At 38.3% G+C, this 23,514-nt stretch overlaps 1 protein-coding gene across 1 annotated transcript in view; it reads left to right on the top strand.

The window, feature by feature from the left end:
* The window catches only part of RP1 (RP1 axonemal microtubule associated), a 345,533-nt gene that overhangs the window by 313,626 nt on the left and 8,393 nt on the right, over positions 1–23,514 (top strand). Inside the window, exons 27-28 of the mRNA XM_044390380.3 lie at positions 12,127–12,281; positions 17,657–17,735. Of these exons, the coding sequence (XP_044246315.3) occupies positions 12,127–12,281; positions 17,657–17,735 (234 nt within the window). The remainder of the gene's footprint in view (positions 1–12,126; positions 12,282–17,656; positions 17,736–23,514) is intronic.

Consider the following 23,514-nt stretch of genomic DNA (forward strand, 5'->3'; position numbering starts at 1 on the left):
CACTAATAAATGGAAAGATATTCCAGTGCCAAAGCTTTCTTGAGGAAGAAGAACAAAGCTGGAGGTATTTCACTCCCTGATTTCAAACTATATTACGAAACAATCAAAACAGTCTGGTATTAGCATTAAAAAAGACCCATAGATCAATGGAACAAAATAGAGAGCCCAGAAGTAAACCCACATATATGTGGTCAATGAATTTATGACAGAGGAGCCAAGAATATACAGTAGGGAAAGGACAATCTCTTCAATAAATGGTGCTGGGAAAACTGGACAGCTACATGTAAAAGAACAAAACTGGACCACTATCTAACACCATACACAAAAATTAACTCAAAACGGATTAAATACTTGAACATAAGAATAAAAACCGTAGGAACGCCTGGGTGGCTCAGTTGGTTAAGTGTCTGCCTTCAGCTCAGGTCATGATCCCAGGGTCCTGGGACTGAGTCCCACATCAGACACCCTGCTCAGTGGGGAGCCTGCTTCTCTCTCTGCCTGCAGCTTCCCCTGCTTGTGCTCTCTCTCTGACAAGTAAATAAATAAAATCTTTAAAAAAAGACTTAAAACCATAAAATTCCTAGAAGAAAATGTAGGAGGTAAGCTCCTTATCATAGATCTTCATGATTTCTTTTTTAATCTGACATTGAAAGCAAAAACAACAAAAACAAGTGAGATTACATCAAATTAAAAAGCTTCTACACAAAAAAGGAAACCAGCAACAAAATGAAAAAGCAACTTACTGAATGGGTGAAAATAATTGCAAATCATATATTTGACGAAGGGCTAGTAATCTAAAATATATAAAGAACTCATACAATTTAATAGGAAAAAACAATCTAATTAAAAAATGGGCAGATCCAAATAGATACTTCCTAAAGAAGTAATGTATGGAACTGATAGTAGCTACACTTGTGATGAGCATAACATATGTATAACCTTGTCAAATCATTACCCATTGTACACCTGAAACTAATGTACATTGTGTGTCAACTATACGCCAAAAAAAAGACAGTCATATGGCCAACCAGTACATGAAAAGATGCTCAAATCATAATCATCAGGGAAATGCAAATCAAAACCAATGAGATACCACCTCACATCTGTTAGAATGGATATGATCAAAAAGGCAAGACATAACAAGTGTTGGTGAGGATGTGGAGAAAAGGGAGCCCTTGTGCATTCCCAGTGTTGGTGAGAATGTAAATTGGTGCAGGCACTGTGGAAACAGTATGGAAGTTCCTCAAAAAATTAAAAATAGAACTACCATATGATCCAGCTATTTCACTTCTGGGTATTCATCCAGAGAAAATGAAAACACTAATTTGGAAAGATATAAGGACCCCCAAGTTTATTGCAGCATTATTTACAATAGCCAAGATAGGGTAACAACCTAAGTGACCCTCCATGGATGAATAGATAAAGAAATTTTGGCTTTTATATATATTTAATATAAATATAATTATAATATATATACCAAATAATTATATATATTATAATTATATATACCAAAGTTATATATATTATACTATATATATGGCATATAATTATATGTACTAGTGCATATTATGCCATAGTATATACAATTTTGCTATATAAATAAAATTATGTTTATATACTTATAGAATTATTTGGTATAATATGTACAATTTTGGTATTTTGTATATGTATAGATGTATATGTATATATGTATATGTGTATGTATATGTGTGTGTATATATATATATAGATACACATATATAAATGAAGTATTATTGAGCCATAGAAAAGAATGAAATCTTACCAGTTGTGACAACATGGATGGACCTCGAGGGCATTTTGGCAAGTGACATAAGTCAGACAGAGAAAGGCAAATACTGTATGATCTCTTTTGTATGTGGAATCTAAAAACAAAAAACAAACAAAAAAACCCAAGCTCATAGATACAGAGAACATATTGGTGGTTGCAAGAGGTAGAGATGGGGATAGAAGAAATGGGGAACTGTTTTTTTTTCCCTTACTTTAAATAAATTGAAAAATAAATTTTTAAAAAAACTCAGCATGTTCTGTTGCATAAATCATTTTAAACTGATGTAGGAATGTTAGAAACTGATTTAGGAATGTTAGAAATACAGAGTATATATGAGGAAAAATTAGAGCTGATATCCAGCAGTTGGGGAAAAGATTTAGAATCCTACTAGTCACCCTGTTGCTAACATCTGTCAAGAATCCATTCTGCTTTTAAAAACGACGTATAGGGGCACCTGGGTGGCTCAGTCCATTAAGCATCCACGTCTTGATTTTTGGCTCAGGTCATGATCTCATGATCTTGTGAGATTGAGCCCCATGTCGATGCTGGGTGTGGAGCCAGCTCAAGGTTCTCTCTCTCCCTCTCCCTCTGCCCCTCACCCTGCCTCTCCCCCCACCCAAAATAATGTATAGAAGGATTTTGAAATCCATGGTACCAATAAGAGACAGAAGAAATCATATTGACCTGCTATATTAGTTATATCTCAATTTATATTGTTTTAAAAAGCTGCATTTTACCCTTCCTTCTCCCTTCCTTCTCCTACCGATCTTCCTATTTCTTATGTTCCATAGATGAGTGAAACCATATGATAATTGTCTTTCTCTGCTTGACTTATTTCACTTAGCATAATCTCCAGTCCTGCCCATGTTGCTGCAAATGTTGTATAATCGTTCCTTCTGATGGCTGAGTAATATTCCATTGTATATATAGAAGAATGAAGGGGGGGATAAACAGAAGGGGGAATGAACCATGAGAGACTGTGGACATCTGGGAAACAAACTGAGGGCTTCAGAGGGGAGGGGGGTGGGGGATTGGGATAGGCCGGGAGGGCACATATTGCATGGTGCACTGGGTGTTATATGCAAATAATGAATCATGGAACACTGCATCAAAAACGGGAGGTACTGTATGGTGACTAATATAACAAAACAAAATTATTAAAAAAATAAAAAGCTGCATTTAAAAAAACGAACTTTATTTAAACTCTATTTGACAATTATTTTGCATTTCTTCCAATTGCTTCCTCTTTGACATTTGCACAGTTTGTTACATGTAAAAAAAAAAGTGGAAAGCAATTGTATGGGTTTTTTAAAAAAATCCAAGATACAAAAGAAACTCCATTGTGCTTTAAATGAACTATTGATTTTGGGTTCATTTAACTTGAGCAGCAATAAAGACTCAGCATGTCTCCCCTGCATCATTCTGTTCATCCTTTTCCCAAACTAGCTAATGAAACTTTATCCATTAGCATTTCCCGTTTAAAGGGCTAATTTCTTCGCTGAAGCGCATGAGCCATTTCTACAACATTTTCTCCTCCAAAATAATATAATGTAATACATGATTCCTAGAGTTAATCTGATCTAGTCATTTTTTTCCAGTTCTGACAAATCCATCTAGCTGCCCCTTTCTCAGTTTGATTATTTGCTCATTTAGGGGAAAATCAATTAAATAAGAAAACAAGAAGACAATGACACCTCAATGCTCAGATTTAACTAGGGATCAAAACCTACTGGTGAGCAAGAAGCAGTCCAGGCATGCTGAGTATTGCTTTTGGAAAGTCATTCTTGGTGCCAAGAGGTTCATTTACTATTCTTGTGACATCAAGGAAAGCCACAGCAGAATCAAACCACTGAATTGATGCTTCTCTGGTTTGGGTTTGAAAGGAAGACTGAGAAGGGGTTGACCTTCAATATTTTGGGATTGTCTGTTCATCTGTCAAAATATTCTGAAGCTGGCCCAGGGAAGAGCACAAAGAATGATTGTAGAGGAACTTCTTTTTAAAATGAAGCTATTAATACTTAGGTTTGTCAGGCTGGATAGAGTCCTAGGGACACTTGAGGGTTATATATTTTTTTAATTTAGTAGCACAAAAAGAGTGCTTTTCCTTGCAGTTGGCACTTACACTCTGAGCCAATTAATTTTGTGACTTTGGCTCTTCTTTTCAAAAGATTACTGGAATGTTTTCAAAAGAAAAGGTTTTTTTTTTTTTTTTTTTTTTTTTTTTTTTAGACTATTAGTCTATAAATCGTCACTCTTTGGGGGCTGAGCTGGATTGCTGGCGGGATCAGAACAATCTTCTCTTGGAGAGCAGCACTGCCAAACTGAGCCTGTTCACATGCATGGTTTCCACACCTTCCTCCAATTTGCTCACCATCTGCCATGTTTGTGGGAAGAGGCACCAAGAGGAGCTGATCATCATTGCTTGATTGTCCTTAACGATCTTTAGTTAATGGCCTGCTAGGCATGCCCAGGACTGATAAGAATGCCTACTCAGCTAACAGTGGCCTCTTCACAGGTTCTAGCTCCAGGCTTTCTTCAGGGGAGACCCATGATAATGGGAGGAGAGGTTTGGGGCCACAACTGTGGCCAAAGAAATGTTTGATACTAGGGTTTGGTAAGCCTGAGGAAGCATGGTTCACTTCCAAACAAGAAATAACTCTCAGGGAATGTAAGAAAGTACCATCATAATAGAAATGCAACTGCTTTAAAATATTTGTATTTATCAGATTTTAATTAGTGAGAAAATAAGTGTCTTTCTGAGCACTTGCGGATAACCTACAGCAAGTTTTGGATGGCTGAGCTAAGTTTGAAAAAACAAGCCAACTTTCTGTAATGCTTTAGCCTTTACCACAATACCCATGCTCTAAGGGAAAATGTGGGCTCTAGAGACAGAGACACTTTCATTGGTGAGACATCTGACACTTAGAGAAGCAGAGCCTGACTTCCAAACCTTGGCCTCAATCACAGGCTTTGTGAACTGGGGCAAGTTACACAAGTTTTCTCGGTCTCAGTCAGTCTGTCTGTGAAATGGAACATATAATACCTATGATTAGAGTGATTGCCATATAATTCATCATTCAAACCAGGACATTTCTGAGAGAGAAAAAAGGCTCTGTTAGTGCATGAGAACAATGAGCATCAATTGCGACCATTCCAAGGGAAAGTAGAAATGGGGTCACCCATTGGGTTTTCATCAGGAGAGTATGAATATGGTATTTGTCACAGAAGAGGAACTCAATTCACACTAAATTAATTTCTTTGTTTTCTCCCTTCAACTTGTCTTTCCCTCCTGCTTCCTTCATACCATTTAGCTGGTATCATGATGGGATGGCAAACACAAAGAACAATTTGGGATTAGGACAGGCTATTACTCTCAACCCCACAGCCAGAATGACCTTCTTAAAATATCGATCGGATATGTCACTCCTTTGCTTATGACCCTCCAAGGTTTCCCAACATACTAAAAGCCAAAGTTATCATTATTCCGACAAAGCCTGCTCACCCAGACTCCATTGTCAGTGTTCCTTGATGGGGCCAGGCAAGCTGTCCCTTCAGCCCTATATTCTGTCGGTGGGCCTGTGCCTCCCCCAGGCCTTTGCATGGCCAACTCCTTCACCTTCAGTCAGGTTTCTGGTCCCAGGGACCTTCTCAGCGAGGCCGTCCTGGAGACCCTCGATAAAACACGAAGAAATTCTACTCCCTTCCCACCCTGGCACTTCTCTCTACAGCTCAGAGGTATTTCTTTTTCAGCAATAAGATAAATATTTTCAAACAAGGGGCACATGAAGATTCAGTCCTAAACCGCCAATGTACGGTGGTCTCAGGCCACAAACCTTCAGTGCAGACTGAAGTGTCTGCACGTGTTTAACATGGAATCTCATTTGCCATCTGTTTCTGAGATCAGATTTCTCTGGGCAGTTTGTATCAACATGAGCACACCACGATGAGTGCTGAGAAAGCTTAATTCTTGGTGACCTGAGAGAAAGCACTAAACGGTCCATTAATTAAATCAAATTAAAGCTTCAGCCAAGGGGTTTGTCTTGGGGAAGTTCAGCTGTGCTGCCTGGAGAACTCTACAGGTGCCAGAGCCAATGCTCCTCCTCCCTGAGGTGGTACAGGCAGCCCTCCGTGCTCACCAGCACCACAGGTGCCTTGTGCAGGTAGGAGCTGCCTCGCATGGGGAGGAATGCAGAAGGCCCTGGCAGGGCAAAGTCATTCAGCACTACCTAGGAACATTTGAGCATGATGACTAACAACATGGCACCAGGAAGTTCCCCCAAATGTAGATAATTACATTTCGTTTTTCTGATTAGGAAATTCTTCAGAAACACACACACACATGCAACTTACATTCCCTAAAAATACTGTGTGCACTTTGACAGAGATGGGGGCACAAATGCGAGGTTCATGGCCTTCTAAACTTTTTTCCTTAGACTCCATGATTATTTGTTTATAAAATCCAAGTTGATAGACCTGAGATGTTTTGAGAGTTTGTCTCCCAGGATGGAGAAAAGGGCACTGAGAGATCATGGCCCCAGGGCCATGGGCTAGTTGGAGAGATTTGGGAGACCAGCTGCTCCAGAGACCATTTGATGCCACCGTCTCTAAATTGGAGAACTATATATTTAGAAGGGCTGGGGTGTACAGTCTTCCAGTAAGGACCCTACTTAAGATTTAAGGTCCCGTGAGTTTCACTGAAGTAGTCTTGTATTTATGCTCAACTCAAGACATGGAGTGTGTGTGTGTGTGTGTGTGTGTGTGTGTGTGTGTATGTCCATCTACACATATTTGCACAGAAGCATGTCTCTCTAGGGTAAGTCCCAAAATTTCACCACCCAATGAAACAATGGAAGTAGGCAACTTTGGGGATACAGCTGGAAGAATAATATTTTTGTATGACTCTATTATTTATTTGATAGATGGGGAATTTTTTTGGCAGCATATTGAGAACTCCTGGATGGTTTGGGTCAAAAGAGAATAACATCACTGGGCCATACCACACAAGGGAGTTGAGGCAACATTTCAAATGAGCTCACTTAGGAGGAGCTTCTAGCACGAGTCTGGGAGGGAGGGCTTGACAAAGCCAGTTCCCTGCCCCCTTCCCTTTCTGCAGTCACTTCCTCGGACTGCTGGTACTCCTCAGACCCTCCAGGGTGAGAGTCTGGGAGGCCAAAGTCTCCCGTCCACTCACTCCTACACACCAAGATCACAGATCAAGGAGACAAAGCCAAAGGGCCAGAAACAAGTGGACCCTGAAAGAAACTGGGGAATGAGAGCAAAGTTGGGAGCAAAAGGGCCTGGGAATGCAGCCTTGGTTTAAAGCACAGTTCTGGGTGCAGAGCAGCCATGGCACATTCTAGATGATTCATACTTGAGCGGTTTGGGGGACAATCAGCAGAGATCAGTGCACAGCACTTTTTGATAGAAGGGTGGATTAATAAGCATTCATTTATTCAGTACTGTTCAGTAAACATTTACATGTACTGGGAGGTGGGGGTTCAAAACTGAACAAAATGTGAGCCCTGCACTCACAGCCCGTGAGGTTTAGGAGGGGAGATGAAGATGCCCAGTACACAGGTACGTGCACTCCTGGGGGGTTGTGTTCGGCGCAAGGGCAGACATGGTTTGGACCACAGACAAATCTGTGAATGCAGCCAACTGCTTGATAGAGCATTGATGATCTCAGGTGACTTTCATAGCAGAATCACCCAATATTCTTTCATGATTTATTCAAAATCATCCTAAATTGAAAAGATTGCTTCCCTTTAGGCGATTTCTCTGGCAGTAGCTGTTTTAATGTAGGAGGAAAGTGTCCTGGTTCAACTATTTTATTATGACATTCTAATACTAATGAATGGCAGACTGTGGGAAAAGGCAGCAGCCTGCTTCTTCCTGTGTTTACTTCTGGGGATGACTTTATTTGGTCATTCATCAGTATTTCTTCAGTTCAGTTGGTTAGTGGTGGTCCTTTCTTCCTGAACAATACACTGGCCCCCCATGACCCTATGGACTCCATTTAGTTCTGCAAAGAAACTTCTTTTTTTTTTAAGATTTTATTTATTTATTTGGCAGAGAGAGAGGGAGCACAAGCAGGGGGAGCAGCAGGCAGAGGGAGAGGGAGAAGTAGGCTCCTCATGAGCAGAGAGCCTGATGTAGGGCTCGATCTCAGGACCCTGGGATCATGACCTGAGCCGAAGGCAGATGCTTAATTGACTGAGCCACCCAGGTGCCCCTGTAAATAAACTTCTGGTGCCTAAATATTTAAAACATTCCATTTCAGTAGCTTTGTGAAAAGGCTGCCTCATCACCATACACTTTGATTATATGGTACCTTGGGTAATCAAGAAATGGGCTACCAAGGGAAAGAAAAACTTCTTGGCATGATAAAATATTAAGAGGTGATCCTTTGAATGGAATTCAGATTAAAATTACAGGACTGTACTAAATATATTTTGTAAACAGTGAATTGGATTCAATTCCTTTACATGTTCATTCGAAAATCAGGCAGGTATAGGTTTGAGACAATTTTTCTGGATATCCTCCAGGTTACTCCTTCTGCATTGTTTTTATCATCATGTCATGGATTTGAATCTTCACAATCACAACTTTGAGGGGTACAAAAATATAACTTTTTTCATGCTCCATAGCTGATTAAAATCACACCCTTTGTAAAGAAACTTTTTGGGGTGATAGAAATATTCTCTATCTTGATGGTGGTGGTAGTTACAGGACTTGTAAACATTTCCCAAAATTCATCACATTGTATAACTTAAAAGAGTGAATTTTGCCACATGTAAATAATATCTCTACAAACCTGATGTAAAAATAATCCAAGCCCCTATTTCCATGGATGATGGAAATCTTAATCATTGTAACTCAAAATAAGCTCAGTCACTTCCAATATAAAGCTTAGTTTCTTTTGGTCAAAAATTGGTCTATTCAGAATTCTCATTTTCTCCCATCCCTACTCCATGTCACCCTCAGTTCCTGGATGTCACATTCAACTGTGAAGAGGACCCTCGGTGTGGCTATCTCTGAGGCATCTCATTCTATTTCCTCTTTAGGTATCACCTCCTCCCTCTTCTGCCAAAGGAAACACAGGTCCTACCATGGCTTTATTTTCCCTCTCCTAAACTTCCAGTGAAAAATCACATTTGAGGAATTTTTTTCACCCCCCCAGGCCATGTGACATTTTTAATATATTTTTGTGGCTAAGAAATTATATATATATATATATATATATATATATATATATATATATATATATATATATATCCCTATGAAGGACAAATATATATATTTTTAACTCTATACTTGCTGTAGTAAGCAGAGACTAAAAAATCCAAGATTTCTTGAACGGAAATCTTAAGGATACTATTTATGGAGATGTTAATGCTTGGAGTTGATGCTGATAAATCATCATTAACAAATGCTTGGCACAGATTCTAGCCTAAGATGATGTCTGAGGGGACAAAAAAAACAACCTGCAGGTGAAAATTTGAGAGATTTTTGTGTCACTCGTGAGGTGATGTTAAATCTTATTATGTAGGCTACAAGTTTGTCGGCCCAAAGAATGCTGAGCTTTGATAGCGATATGTGTGCTACGCATTCCTTGAAAGATGGGAAAAGTTTTGAAATGACTATAAGAATCGGTAAATATAAGGATGAGAGAGTTGAAGGTGATGACATTGAGAACACAAGTGAAATAAATGCCCTTCCCCCCAATGGTGAAAATATATAGTTTGGCTATGAACTGAATTGGATGACAGTTGTGGCAAACAGGCAGACAAGCAATGTTATTATTGGGTGCTTATGGCAGACTTCGTCAGCGTGAGTAAGGCTCACGGCAGCTGAGGCTCCTAATTGTCCAAAAGAAAAATTTAGCATCAACTATGGTAAAAAGAACATTAAAAAATTGGGGACAAAATATCTAATATTTATGGATAACCTAAAGCAACAAGTTAACTCTTTCAATACTTTTAGCTAATTCATGGTGAGAGATGTATATTAGTAACTACTTAAAATCTGGTGCTCTAAGAATAGTTATTTGTGGCCAGAATGATTGATTAGTAATACTTGTCTTTGAATATGTTCGAGTAAAATGATCTCTTCCATTCTGTATAACACCCATGTCTAGAAACCCAGCCTTGAATTTTTCAAGTATTTGAGGTAAATATAAATTTTCTTCTAACTCACATTTTTTACTTTCTGTTGCCCTCCCTCAGGATTTCACCTCCCTGTGTGTGGGGGGTCCCTCTCTTAGAGATAATTTGTTAGCCTTCTACATTTTTACAACAATGCAGGTCATTTAGCTAGAACATATGCTCTGCCTTTGAATCAACAACATCGAGACCTGACTTTCATGCCCAAGGAGAGAGACTGAACAAAGAATTCTGAGATCTTCACTTGCCAAGACTTGTTTAAAACACATAATATTTTAGGGTGCATCTATACAACATGTTAACTAGGCATTCTTTAAAGTCTCCCTTTATATTAAAGGAAGAATTTTGTATTGCCTTAAGGATCATGAAAAAGTTTGGACTTAGAATCTGTTGTTATGAATTTAGCATTAAAAAAGCCTACATGCTTTTGTTGAAGAACTATAGCAAATTCTTAGTGAATTATGTAATACTGTACAATTGAAGTTGAGTCAATGTTAAAGATTTCAGCCAAATGTCTGTTTCTCTGGGTGGGATTATATGTATTCTTTCAATTTCCAATTCAAACTATGTAATCTTTTGATGTGGTTTGAGAATAAAATTTAGTGCTCAACTATGATACCCACTTTGTTCTAAATACACGGTACATTTAATTCTCCTTGAATTTTAGATGGCAAGTGATTCTTTTTTTTTTTTTGGTGCTTGTGCACTAAACTTAATTTATAACAGCTTCTGGGAATACAATGTAGAGAAATATTTAAGTTGTGTGTAGGTAGCAGGCAAGGTGCATGATTTGATCATGGGACAATGGGTACATTGGTTGTACATTGTGTACAGTGACTTAGGGAGCACGGAGTGTTGTTCTTTATGCCCTAAGTATATGATCTCTGTCCTAAATAATTTTTGATATGTCCTTTTTTAGACCTTTAACAATTAATGTATTTACTTTAGATGTGTTTTAATATTTTAAATGTCTTCATTTTTTTTAAAGTTGTAAACAAGTTCACTCTTCCTCTGAAACAACGAAAAAATTCTCAGTAAACAGAAGCAAGTCTTCACTATTGACACCTCCAATCATGCCTGTCCACATACTTGTTTTCATGAAGAATTCTAACATAAGTTTTGGCTTAATTCAGTTCAGGCAGTTACCCATGTTGTAAGACCAGATCTTCTTTATAGGAAGTTTAAAAGATTTCTTTGGTTGTCCTAAATTCATGAGAAGTGTTCTAATTTTCTGCTTAAGCTCAGCTGGGTTTCACTCTGGGGTATTTTAGAATATGTAAGACTGCTCAAAGAGACTGATTTATTTTCTCTGCTTACACCATTTCCCAGTATACCACATTTGTCTTTTTAAAGGTCAGGCACGATGGAAACAGGCAATGTTTCTCACTTACCTTGTTTTCTTAGTTGTTGGATTTTCATGTCTGAGTTCTTGGGAAAATGTTAATGTGAATTTCTATAAATGCAACTGTTCAATTGCACAGAGTATGAGTTAAAAAGCATTCTAGGACTTGGAATAAAAAGTACTCATTGTGTCCAAGATATTATTCATATTAGTTGTACCAGCAAGAGCAATCTCATTTCTAATTAGTGACTTTGACCAGTGTCTCAAAAATTGCCTTAATTCTAAGGTCAGATATGGTGGATTATAATTTGCTGGTACCTCCCTGGTCTCTTTTTAAAAAACTTAAATTTGTATCTCTCTAAGATCTTTGTATTTTTCTCCTCTCTCAAGAATGCTATTAAAAATCCCCATTATTGGCGTAGTGATCTCTGAGAAGTAGCAGCATGAATGACCAGCTGCGATGAGAACAGCCAAACTTTGGGGGGAAAGTTGCCACTTTCATCTAATGAAGAGAGAGGAGAGGTTTTTTTTAAATACAACTTTTCATAATAACTATGAAAGTATAGTGGTTAATGAAAGTGCATAATTGCTAACAATAATTATTTTGAAATTGTAGTTTGGGGAATAGTTGAGTCTTATGAATGAGGTAAACATGGGATAGCCGAGAGTCTGTTTGAATGGGGTCTGCATTAGGAAAAGAGCTGGGACCAACCACCATGGAGAAACTCATGTTAGCTACATTAGGCAACATTCTGATTGTTTTTCTGGGTATCTAATACATTCAGAGAGAAAATAAAAATGAGAAAGATAATATCGGATTTCTGACATTTCAGTGGTCATTTATGAGATCTACACGTACACGGGCAGGAAGCCAGGTGCAGAGACAGAGTCTAACGTGCTTATCAACCTCATTGGCATCAGAGGAGATTCAGGGAACCGAAGGCTTCATCAATCCCAAAATAACAAAGTCAAGTTTCGGCGTGGACAGGTAATAGAAAGATATTTATCAATTCCTACCTACCATCCTTTCTCTAATTTTTTTAAACTAAAAAGACAGAAAATTTCAGATCTGCTCATTTGATACCAATTAGGAAGTACGGGGAGGTGTGGGCACTTCTGGGTGCGCGTCGTATTGTCCGGGGCTGAGTGGAGGTAGGCTTAACCAGGAACAGCACAACCATAAGTAACTTCCACTTTTTTTCTGCGATTAAAAACAAACAAAAGCCAGAAACAAAACAACCGAGATTATACCTCCAGCTAGGGCACTCTGGCTCGTAACAAAGTAACTATCTTGCTGACAGCTAGAAACATTTGATAAATACCTTTCAATATTGGTTTTAAACTCATGATTCGGAAGAATAAACATAGTTAAAATGTCCATGCTACCCAGAGCAATATACACTTTCAATGCCATCCCGATCAAAATACCAATGACATTTTTCAAAGAACTGGAACAAATAGCCCTTAAATTTGTGTGGAATCAGAAAAGGCCCCGAATCGCCAAGGAGTTGTTGAAAAGGAAAAACAAAGCTGAGGGCATCACGTTGCCTGATTTCAAGCTATACTACAAAGATGTGATCACAAAGAAAGCATGGTACTGGCACAAAAACAGACATATAGACCAATGGAACAGAATAGAGAACCCAGAAATAGACCGTCGGCTCTTTGGGCAACTAATCTTTGACAAAACAGGAAAAAACATCCAGTGGAAAAAAGACAGTCTCTTCAATAAATGGTGCTGGGGAAATTGGACAGCCACATACAAAAGAATGAAACTTGACCACTCTCTCACATCATACACAAAGATAAACTCCAAATGGATGAAAGACCTTGATGTGAGAAAGGAATCCATCAAAATCCTAGAGGAGAACATAGGCAGCAACCTCTTTGACATCGGCCACAGCAACTTTTTTCATGACACATCTCCAAAGGCAAAAGAAACACAAGAAAAAATTAATTTGTGGGACTTCATCAAGATAAAAAGCACAGCCAAGGAAACAGTCAAAAAAACTAAGAGGCAGCCCACGGAATGGGAGAAGATATTTGCAAAAGACACTACATATAAAAGACTGGTATCCAAGTTCTACAAAGAACTTCTCAAACTCAATACACGAGAAACAAATAAACAAATCAAAAAATGGGCAGAAGATATGAACAGACACTTTTCCAATGGAGACATACAAATGGCTAACAGACACATGAAAAAATGTTCAAAATCATTAGCCATCAAGGAAATTCAAATCAAAACCACATTGAGATACCACCTTACGCCAGTTAGAACGGCAAAAATTGACAAGGCAGGAAACAACAAATGTTGGAGAGGATGTGGAGAAAAGGGATCCCTCTTACACTATTGGTGGGAATGCAAGTTGGTACAGCCACTTTGGAAATCAGTGTGGAGGTCCCTCAAAAAGTTAAAAATTGAGCTACCCTATGATCCAGCAATTGCACTACCGGGTATTTACCCCAAAGATACAGACGTAGAGAAGAGAAGGGCCATATACACCCCAATGTTCATAGCAGCATTGTCCACAATAGCTAAATTGTGGAAAGAGCAGAGATGCCCTTCAACGGATGACTGGATTACGAAGATGTGGTCCATATATACAATGGAATATTACTCAGCCATCAGAAAGAACGATTACACAACATTTGCAGCAACATGGACAGGACTGGAGGAGATTATGCTAAGTGAAATAAGTCAAGCAGAGAAAGACAGTTATCATATGGCTTCACTCATATACTCAACATAAGAAATAGCAGGAAGATCAGTAGGAGAAGGAAGGGAAGAATGAAGGGGGGTAAACAGAAGGGGGAATGAACCAAGAGAGACTATGGACTCTGGGAAACAAACTGAGGGCTTCAGAGGGGCGGGGGTTGGGGGACTGGGATAGGTCGGTGATGGGTATTAAGATGGGCACATATTGCATCACGCACTGGGAGTTATGTGCAAATAATGAATCATGGAACATTACATCAGAAACTAAGGGTATACTGTATGGTGACTAACATAACATAATCAAAATTATTATAAAAAATAAAATAAAATAAAATAAATTTCATTAAAAAATAAAATGAATTATGAGAGACCAAAGAAAAATTAAAATAAAATAAAATTGGTTTTAAAGGCATTGGATGGCTGCCAATGCAGTTAGGGTGTGAGGGTCCAAAATCCGGGAGAGAAAGGAAGTGTGGAGGAGAAGCTGGTATTCAGTATCACTTTCTATCATTTGTAAGCAGAAGCTTAAAAGCAAGAAGCCAATCAGGGTGGCCATGGAGAGCCCCAGATGCGGTGCAAAGATTTAGAAGGTCTCAGAGAGCTGGGGTTCAATCTGGAGCCAGCAGTAAAGAAAGGCCTGAACAAACTTCCACTTGCAAACAAAGTAGGACCTTCATGTGAGTTCTCCCAAAGCAGAGCCTGGGACAGGTCTTAGGGGTGGTTAATGGGGAGGGGTGGAGGTTATCCTTCGAAGCCTCATGAAGGCATGAATGTAGAGGAAAGAAAGAGGAGGAGCCAAGGTAAGTATGCATTCTAAAGGTCACCTCGGTTGACAGAAAGGACTTCCAGGACCTCCGCTGACAGATTGGGCACCAAGGACAGTCAGTGGTAGCTAAAGCAGTCAAGGAGGAAGGAGCACAGTCCTGGGGCTATTCACTCGCAGCCCTGCCCCGAGGCTCCCTCCATCCGCAGCCCCAATGCGCAGCAGGCACCCAGAGAGCCAAGGCAAGACCTCTACACAGAAAATGACAAAATATTATTGGGAAATTTTTTTTAAAAAAGTCATAAATTAGTAGAGATACACTATGTTCCTGGATTGGAAGATTCAATACTATAAAGTGCTCACTTTTCTCCTAAACTGCAGTTTCGATGCAATCGCAATCAAAATCCCATACATTTTTTTCATGGAAATTGGCAATCTAATTCTAAAATTTATGTGGAAGGGCAACAAGTCAAATACACCCAAAATAATCGGGAAGATTATTAAGAGAAAAACAAAGCTGGAGGACTCATACTACCAGATATTGAGATCTATTGTAAAGTTAAAGTAATTAAGACAGCACTCATTGGTACAAGGCAAGACAGACAGAACAAAGAAACAGAATAGAGCCAGAAAAAGTTCCACGTGTCTTGATGTGCAGCAGCAGAGAAAGGCAGCAAATTGGTTATCAATTATGATATCCAAGAAATTATGAGCACTAAACCCCAAAATCAATTTCGTACAAATTTAGGTCTAAAATGCGAAAGGTAAAACAATCACGTATTTAGAAGAGACTATAAGAGAAAAACCTTCGTGATCTTGGGGGTAGGTTAGGATTTAAAAAAAACACTTTTAATGGTGGTAAAATACACATATTATGAATGTTACCACTTTAACAATTTTTAAGTGTACAGTTCAATGGCATTGAGCACATTCATTTGCATTGTTGTGCGACTATCGCCAGCATCCAGCTCCAGAACTTTTCATCTTGCAGAACTGAAACTATACCCATTAAACAATAAATCCCATTCTCCTCTCTATTCCCCAACCCAGCCCCTGGCAACCACCATTCTGCTTTCTGTCTCTGTGACTTTGACTCATTTATGAAACTCTTCTAAATGGAATCAAAGGGCATTTGTCTTTTCAAGACTGACTTATTTAACTCAGCACAATGTCTTCAAGGTTCATCTGTGTTGTAACATATGTCAGAATTTCCTTTTTTTAAAGGGTGAATAATATTCCATTATGTGTATAGACAAGGTTTTGTCCATCCATTCATTTGTATGAATGCAATTGGATAGCTTCCACTTTTGGCTATAGCAGCATTGTGAGCAAAACAAAGAAACCACTAAACATAAAGGAAAAAAGATAAATTTACACCGTTTTAATTAAGACTTCTCTTCCTTAAGGTACCATGAAGAGAGTAAAAAAAGGCAAATCACAAAGTGGGAGAAGATGTTGTAAAATATATCCTGGCAAAGGACTTGTTTCCAAACTACATACAGAACACCAACAGATCAACAAGAAAACAGATAACCCAATTTAAAACACGGCATGACACTTGAATATGTCCTTTCTAAAAAGAGGAGATCCAGATAGCCAATAAACATGAAAAGTGTACCCAACTTTGTTAGTAATCAGGAAAATACTATGAAAACCATAATCAAGGGTCACTGTGCATAATCGGATGCCATAAACTTGAAAAGAATGACAATACCAAGTACTGAGTAGCTGTGGAGCACCTTGACCTCTCACACACTGAGCACACACAGTGTGCAGTGGTATAAGCATTTTGGAAAAGTAGACTATCTACTAATGCTCTATAACCCAGTAGTTCCCCATCAGAAATGTACACAAATACACACAAAAAGGCATGTCAAGAATGTTCTGAGCAGTGTTATTTGTAATACCCCAAATCCAGAAAAATTGTTGTTCATAAGTAGTAGAATGGATAAATAATGTGAAATAATATTCAGTAATGAAAATGAACAAAACATTGTTAAGCAAAGCAACATGGGTATATTCCACAAAGGTTGAGTAGGATAAGCCAGGCAGAAAGAACATGCTGTATGATTCTGTTTATGGTCCTAGACCTGGCAAAGTTAATTAAAAGTCAGGATAGTGCTTACCACTGGGGGCGATTATGACTGTGATGGGCCATAGAGGGGTCTTGGGGTGCTCTTAATGTTGTATCATTTGCATGGATGTGTGTATACAGTGTGTTGTATATTTTAATTTGTAGACTACATATCTAGTTAATAGTTTATTTTAAAACTTCATTTGTATATGCATGCACATATAGCTATTGCAATGCATAGTTGATTTAGAAATGAAAGCTACTGAGAGGCAGACACCAATGGTGGAGAGCGTACATTCTGGAGGCAGACTGCTGGGGACTGAGTCCTGGCTTGGTCCTTCATTAGACGTTGACCTTGGGTGAGTAACTGAACTCTGTATGTCTCCATCTCTTCAACTGTAAAATAAGACAATGAGTAGTACTTACTTCATGGGTTGTTCTGAGGATTAAATATATGAAAAACACTTAGAAGTGTTTGTGTATATTGAGGGCAATATCAACTATTATTATCACTACTAATGGTAGACTTAAATGTTATGATTACATTTTGAAAATCTTTTTCAGATTTATTTAGACTGTATTAAAGAAGGAAAAAATTATGTTACTTGCTTGTATTTGTCTCACAAGGCATAGTGTAGGACTGCATATAAAATAGTAAGTGGAAAATTTTTATAGTATAGTAATAATTATAACATAGCAAAAAATAGCAATATAATGCTGAACTGATATAGTACTAATAATGCTATTTTTTTCCTAGAGAAAGGAAATGTCCTAATGGTCATTTGGTTTTATTTTGTTATCACACAGGTTGATATTTTTTCCATTGAGGCAGTGTCTCTGGGAAAACTGAAGAAAGTTATGATTAGTCATGATGGGACAGGTCCAGGTAAGATGTGCTTTTTTGGTAAAAAAAAATCTGTTTTGAAAATTTATTAAGAGCAGCAAAAAAGGCAGGTGAAAGAAAAAAATAAATATATAGGTCATGTAAAGTTGAGATGAGGAAATAGTTTTCTTTTTTTTAAGATTTTATTTATTTGTTTATTTATATACAATGGAATATTACTCAGCCATCAGAAAGAATGATTACACAACATTTGCAGCAACATGGACGGGACTGGAGGAGATTATGCTAAATGAAATAAGTCAAGCAGAGAAAGACAGTTATCATATGGTTTCACTCATTTATGGAACATAAGAAATAGGAAGATCGGTAGGAGAAGGAAGGGAAGAATGAAGGGGGGGTAAACAGAAGGGGGAATGAACCATGAAAGACTGTGGACTCTGGGAAACAAACTGAGGGCTTCAGAGGGGAGGGGGGTGGGGGATTGGGATAGGCCAGTGATGGGTATTAAGGAGGGCACATATTGCATGGTGCACTGGGTTTTATATGCAAATAATGAATCATGGAACATTGCATCAAAAACTGGGGATGTGCTATATGGTGACTAATATAACAAAATAAAAATTATAAAAATAAAATAAAAGTGAAAAAAAAGAGTCAGCAGGAGGAGGGGCAGAGGGAGAGAGAGAATCTCAAGCAGACTCCCCACTGAATGCAGAGCCCAATGGGGGCTCTATCTCAAGACCCTGAGATCATTACCTGAGCTGAAATTAAGAGTCGGACGCTTAACTGACTGAGCCACTGAAAATAATTTTCTTTTAAGAAACTATATAGTTAGATGAAATTTTGTCACGTTAGGTTTATTATTTGACTTAAAAAGCTCACTGCCATGTTACTGTGAAGGAAATTTCCCAAGAAGACAAAAACTTTATTGTGTGTGTGTGTGCCTGCACACAAAATTTCCAGACCTACTAGACAGTGTTCAAGATTGCATCTCTCATGTTTCCTGCAGATGTGTTTCTCCTGGGTCCCCCACCGCGCACTCTTCAGCAAACCAGCAACTTGAGAATCATTTTTGATTCCTCCTTTTCCTCCCTGCCTTCTGCCCTTCCACATCTCTTAACCAAGCCCTGTCAATTCTACTTCATTAATACCTTCTTCACTCCCTCCTGTAGAGCCATTCATTTCAAACTTATGTGTTTGTCTCTAGAACCTGTATTCTTTACTGCAACAATGCAGCTACACATCACAACTTATATCATCGTACCGAAACCATTTATTACATTTATTTCTATACTCCTTTTTTAATCTTCTGCTTGATTTTGAGCTTTTGAAGTCTGGTATTATATTTTATTAATCTTGACTCTCTTTCCTAGTATAGTGCTTAGTAGTATGGAAGTTTAATTAATGACCATTTATTGAACGAAAGGATTTAAATCAGTGAAACAATTTTGAGTAAAATCCTTGAAAAGGATTTAGGAGAGCTTAAAATAGCCTTTGCAAGAGAGAAGCATGTTTATTCTGGATGTGAACCAAAGAGAAAGGAGGAAGAAAAGGGAAGGTAGCAGTGTGTGGAAAGAATGGACACGTGGTAAAATGAGTTGAGACTCATAGAGGGGAAATTACTAGAAAAAGACAGAAAAAAGAAATTGAATGGAAAGACACAGTATGCTGCCTTCTCTACGTGGTGTCACTGCAGAGGGGTATGACTTTTGCATTATTTTCATGATGGATGGAAACTGGCATCGTCCTGACTTTATGCCAAGTCTCTGCTGCAAACAGTGCGGGGATTTGCAGAGCAGCCAAGAGTCGAGACTGGAGACTGGGACATGGATCAGAACAGAGCAGTTAGCAGAAATTCCTGGCTTCATCAGGCTGTCGTTTCAGAAAATTATTTTGAGACTCCTCTTGGAGATGAGCGAAGGAAGCCCCGAATACTGAAAGGGCCAATGTCAAGGGACTATAGAAACGAGTCAGAGCACAGCAATCACAGGGGACCGTTTCTGGTGAAAGGAAGCAGAGTCAGGGAATTCTATGAAGAGGCAAGCCACGCACGTGAAGTCTGCTATGTCATTACCAAGGCTGGTTGATACAAAGAATAAAAATGACAGAAGGAAAAAGGAAAGAAACATTGTGATTTTAAATATGTTGAAGGAGCTAAATGACTCACATAGAAAATGCTTTGGGCCGAGGATGCAACAAACTTCTAAATATCAATTTTTTTTCCCAGTGAAACATTGAAGAACAAAACCTGTGTGGGTATGGGAAAGACTTCAGCTAAATCCTCAAGGCTTTTTTTCCTTTCTCATTTGAAAACAGAGAATCTGCTTACCACATGATTCTTTTAACTTGAATTCAGTTGTATCTGTAGATATTTACCCTCAAACAGAATAATATAGAAAGCTTCAGGAAAGCCCTACCTTTTTAGCAAAGTTTGTAAAACTCAGAGTATTCAGGAATGAAATATCTGTCTTAAACAAAATAGACTCGTGGTTCCACCCCAGAGATTCTGATCCAGTAGGTATTGAGTTATCAGAAATATGCTTTAAAAATATATTTTATAATATAAATATATAATATATAAATATATAATATATAAAATAATACTACATATATATATGGGCAGTTTAAGGGATTCTGGTTCATGTGGTCCTCAAAGCAGTCATTAACAAGCACTGCTTTCTGATGTCAGAGTTCTTTGCTGAGGGGCTGCTATGTCCCAGGCATTTTGCCAGAGGCTGGGCATTCAAATGTGAAGAAGAAGCAGGTGTTCCCTGCCCTCACAGGCAGGACCTAGTAGGGGCAGACACGTATGAAATAAGCAAGTATAATAACATACGATTCATAGTCTGAAAGTGACCCTCGGAGTGTTATTGGACATATGGCAAGGGTACTTAGCATAGTTCAGAAGAACATGAAGTTCTCTGAGAAAAGATGAAAACATGGTAGGCTTGGGATGAGAGCTAGGTTTGGGTGGGATACTTGGAAATCGTGATGGTTTTCTCTGACTGATGGGATGAGACGACCTGAAATTCAATTTTGGGAAATTGAAAGGACAGGCATACCTCCAAGATATTGCAGGTTCCGTTTCAGACCACTGCAATAAAGCCAATATTGCAATGCAGTGAGTCAAATGAATTCTTTGGTTTCCCAGTGAATATGAAAGTTCTGTTTACAGTATACCGTAGTCTATTAAGTGTGCAATAGCATTATGTCTAAGAAAACAATGTATGAACCCTAATTAAAAATACCTTATGCTAAAAAATGCTAACCATCATTTGAACTTGCACTGAGTAGTAGTTGCTGGTCACAGATCACCATAACAAATATTATAATAATCAAAAAGTTTGAAATATTGTAAGAATTACCAAAAGGTGATACAGAGACACAAAGTGAGCAAATGCTGTTGGGAAAATGGTGCAGATAGACCTGCCCCATGCAGGGCTGCCACAAATCTTCAATTTGTAAAAACTGCAGTATCCTCGAAGTGCAATAAAGCAAAGCACAATAAAATGAGGTATGTCTGTAATTACTTTAACATTCTTTTTAAATTATCTAAACTCTCCTTCCTATATGTTGCACACTCTTTTCATTCAAATAAAAAATACCATGATAGTTAGGGTATCTAGGGTATGTTTTCTTTTCTTTTCTTTTCAAAATGTGGATGATATAAATTCAATAACCACCATGCAAGTTAATCCCAGAACATTACTGATACCAGTGCTCCTACCTGTGCTCACTGCACCCATCCTCTCCCCCACGGTAGACATCCTGAATTTTTTATCCTTTCTTGGTATTATTATCGTTGCTTAAAAAAAAATGAAGAAGAAGGCTCTATTAGTTATGTGGGCATCTGAAAATTCTTCTGATAATTTTTGTGCTTTGTAAAAATAGTGACAAGTTGTATGGAATCTTACATGACTTGATTTTTTTTTTCACTCAAAATTATGTTTCCAAGATTCATCCACTTTCTTGTGTGGTGCTGTAGATAATGTTTTCATGACCATAATATTCTATTGCATGATTACACATAATGAAATTATTCATCTCTTGTTAATGAGTGATTGTGTCGTTTCCAGTCTGGCTGTCACAGACTGAAGTGAACATTCTTGTGCGCATCCCCTGGTGCATGGAAGCCAGAGTTCCTCCAGGGTGGTGGTTCCCGGATGGGGTGATTGTGCCTCCCCCAGGGACACTTGGCGATGTTTGGAGATTTGTTTTGGTTGGCACACTGGGAAGGAGGTGCTACCGGTATCTGATGGGTAGAGGCCTGGGATGCTGCTAGTCATCTTACAATTCACGGGAGAGCCCCACAACCAAGAATTGTCAGTCCCAATGTCTCAATGGTGCTGAGGCTGAGAAACGCTGCTCCAGGCTAAATCCATAGAAGTTAATTTCTGGGCCCAAAACTATGGAGTCTATTCAGCTTTATAAAATAACCTGCTTTTTCAAAAGTGATTTTACTAAGTTTTACTCTTACGGTGTATAAGAATTTCTATTGTGTCACAGTCTCACAAACCCCTGGTACACTTAATTTAAGGGTATAATATGGTATCTCACTCTGATCTTAATTTACATTTCCCTGATTCCTGAGAAGCATGAGCTTTCTTTTCTTTTCTTTTCTTTTTTTCTTTTCTTTTCTTTTCTTTTTCTTTTTTTTCTTTTCTTTTTTTTCTTTCCTTCTTTCTTTCTTTTTTTTGGTCTATTGAATTTCCTTTTCTGTGGAAATAAATGTTCTTATCTATAACATTTATGGTAAAGGCAATGGATGTCTAGTAAAAAATGTTCAGAAAGGGTTTTAAAAAGACAGAAGCTGGTTTCCCACTCAGGTAACAGTTCCAAAGTGAGCAGTTATGATGGGTGTTCTCTAGCCAGGCATCGGGCCCCAGGGTTCTTGCATCTTGTTATTATACCACCATCTAGCCATCTAGACCTCTTCCCCTGAGTGGGCAGAGCTGGTCACAGCACATAGAAAGGAGAGAAAATCCCTGGCAACAGTTTCTTTCAAGCAAGTGAGGTAGAAACTGCCCACACTACTTCCGGTCACATCCCATTACTGAGAAATTAGTCATACAGTTATCTCCAGCTGCAATGCCATCTGGGAAATGTGGCTCTAACATTGCAGTGATTGAAGAAGGGGACAGCAACTAGCAGTTACTACCACAATATCTTGTGCAGTGTGGTGTATATTTTGATAAACTGAAATTCCTAATTTTATGTCTTTTGATTTAATAATATGGTATTTTTTCTAATGATCAGTTTTTCTATTTTAAGAAAGCCTTCTCTACACCTGGGGTAAAGAAGGAAGGAAGGAAGGAAGGAAGGAAGGAAGGAAGGAAGGAAGGAAGGAAGGAAGGAAGGAAAGAAAGAGAAAATAAAGTCTTATCTTGAACATTTAGATATTTGATCCACCTGTAGTTGATTTCTGTGTATGACATAAGGATGTAGTCCATTTTACTTTTTCCCACATGGATAACCAGTTGTAATGTCATGATTTATCATCTACTCTGTCTTTTCCTGTGTGCTCTACAAAGTTGCTTTTGTCAGATATAGGGCAGTTCTTACTTTGCATGGTTTCCTGTATGCACAAATTTAGTGACAATGATTTAAATAATTGTTCAGCATGTTCAACAACATGGTTCAAATTTCAGTTATCATGGCATGCTAACTGTAACTGCATAAAGTGCAAACTTCACTGACACATCCTTAGTCCACAGATCACTGTGCACATAACAGACGCACATCCTGATCGGTGACCAATCACTTTACATCTTTCACAGTCTGTTACACAGTTCATGCACAGCCAGCAAAGCCTGTAGCTATA

The sequence above is a fragment of the Ursus arctos genome, unplaced genomic scaffold, assembly GCF_023065955.2.
Source record: "Ursus arctos isolate Adak ecotype North America unplaced genomic scaffold, UrsArc2.0 scaffold_6, whole genome shotgun sequence".
NCBI lineage: Eukaryota > Metazoa > Chordata > Mammalia > Carnivora > Ursidae > Ursus > Ursus arctos.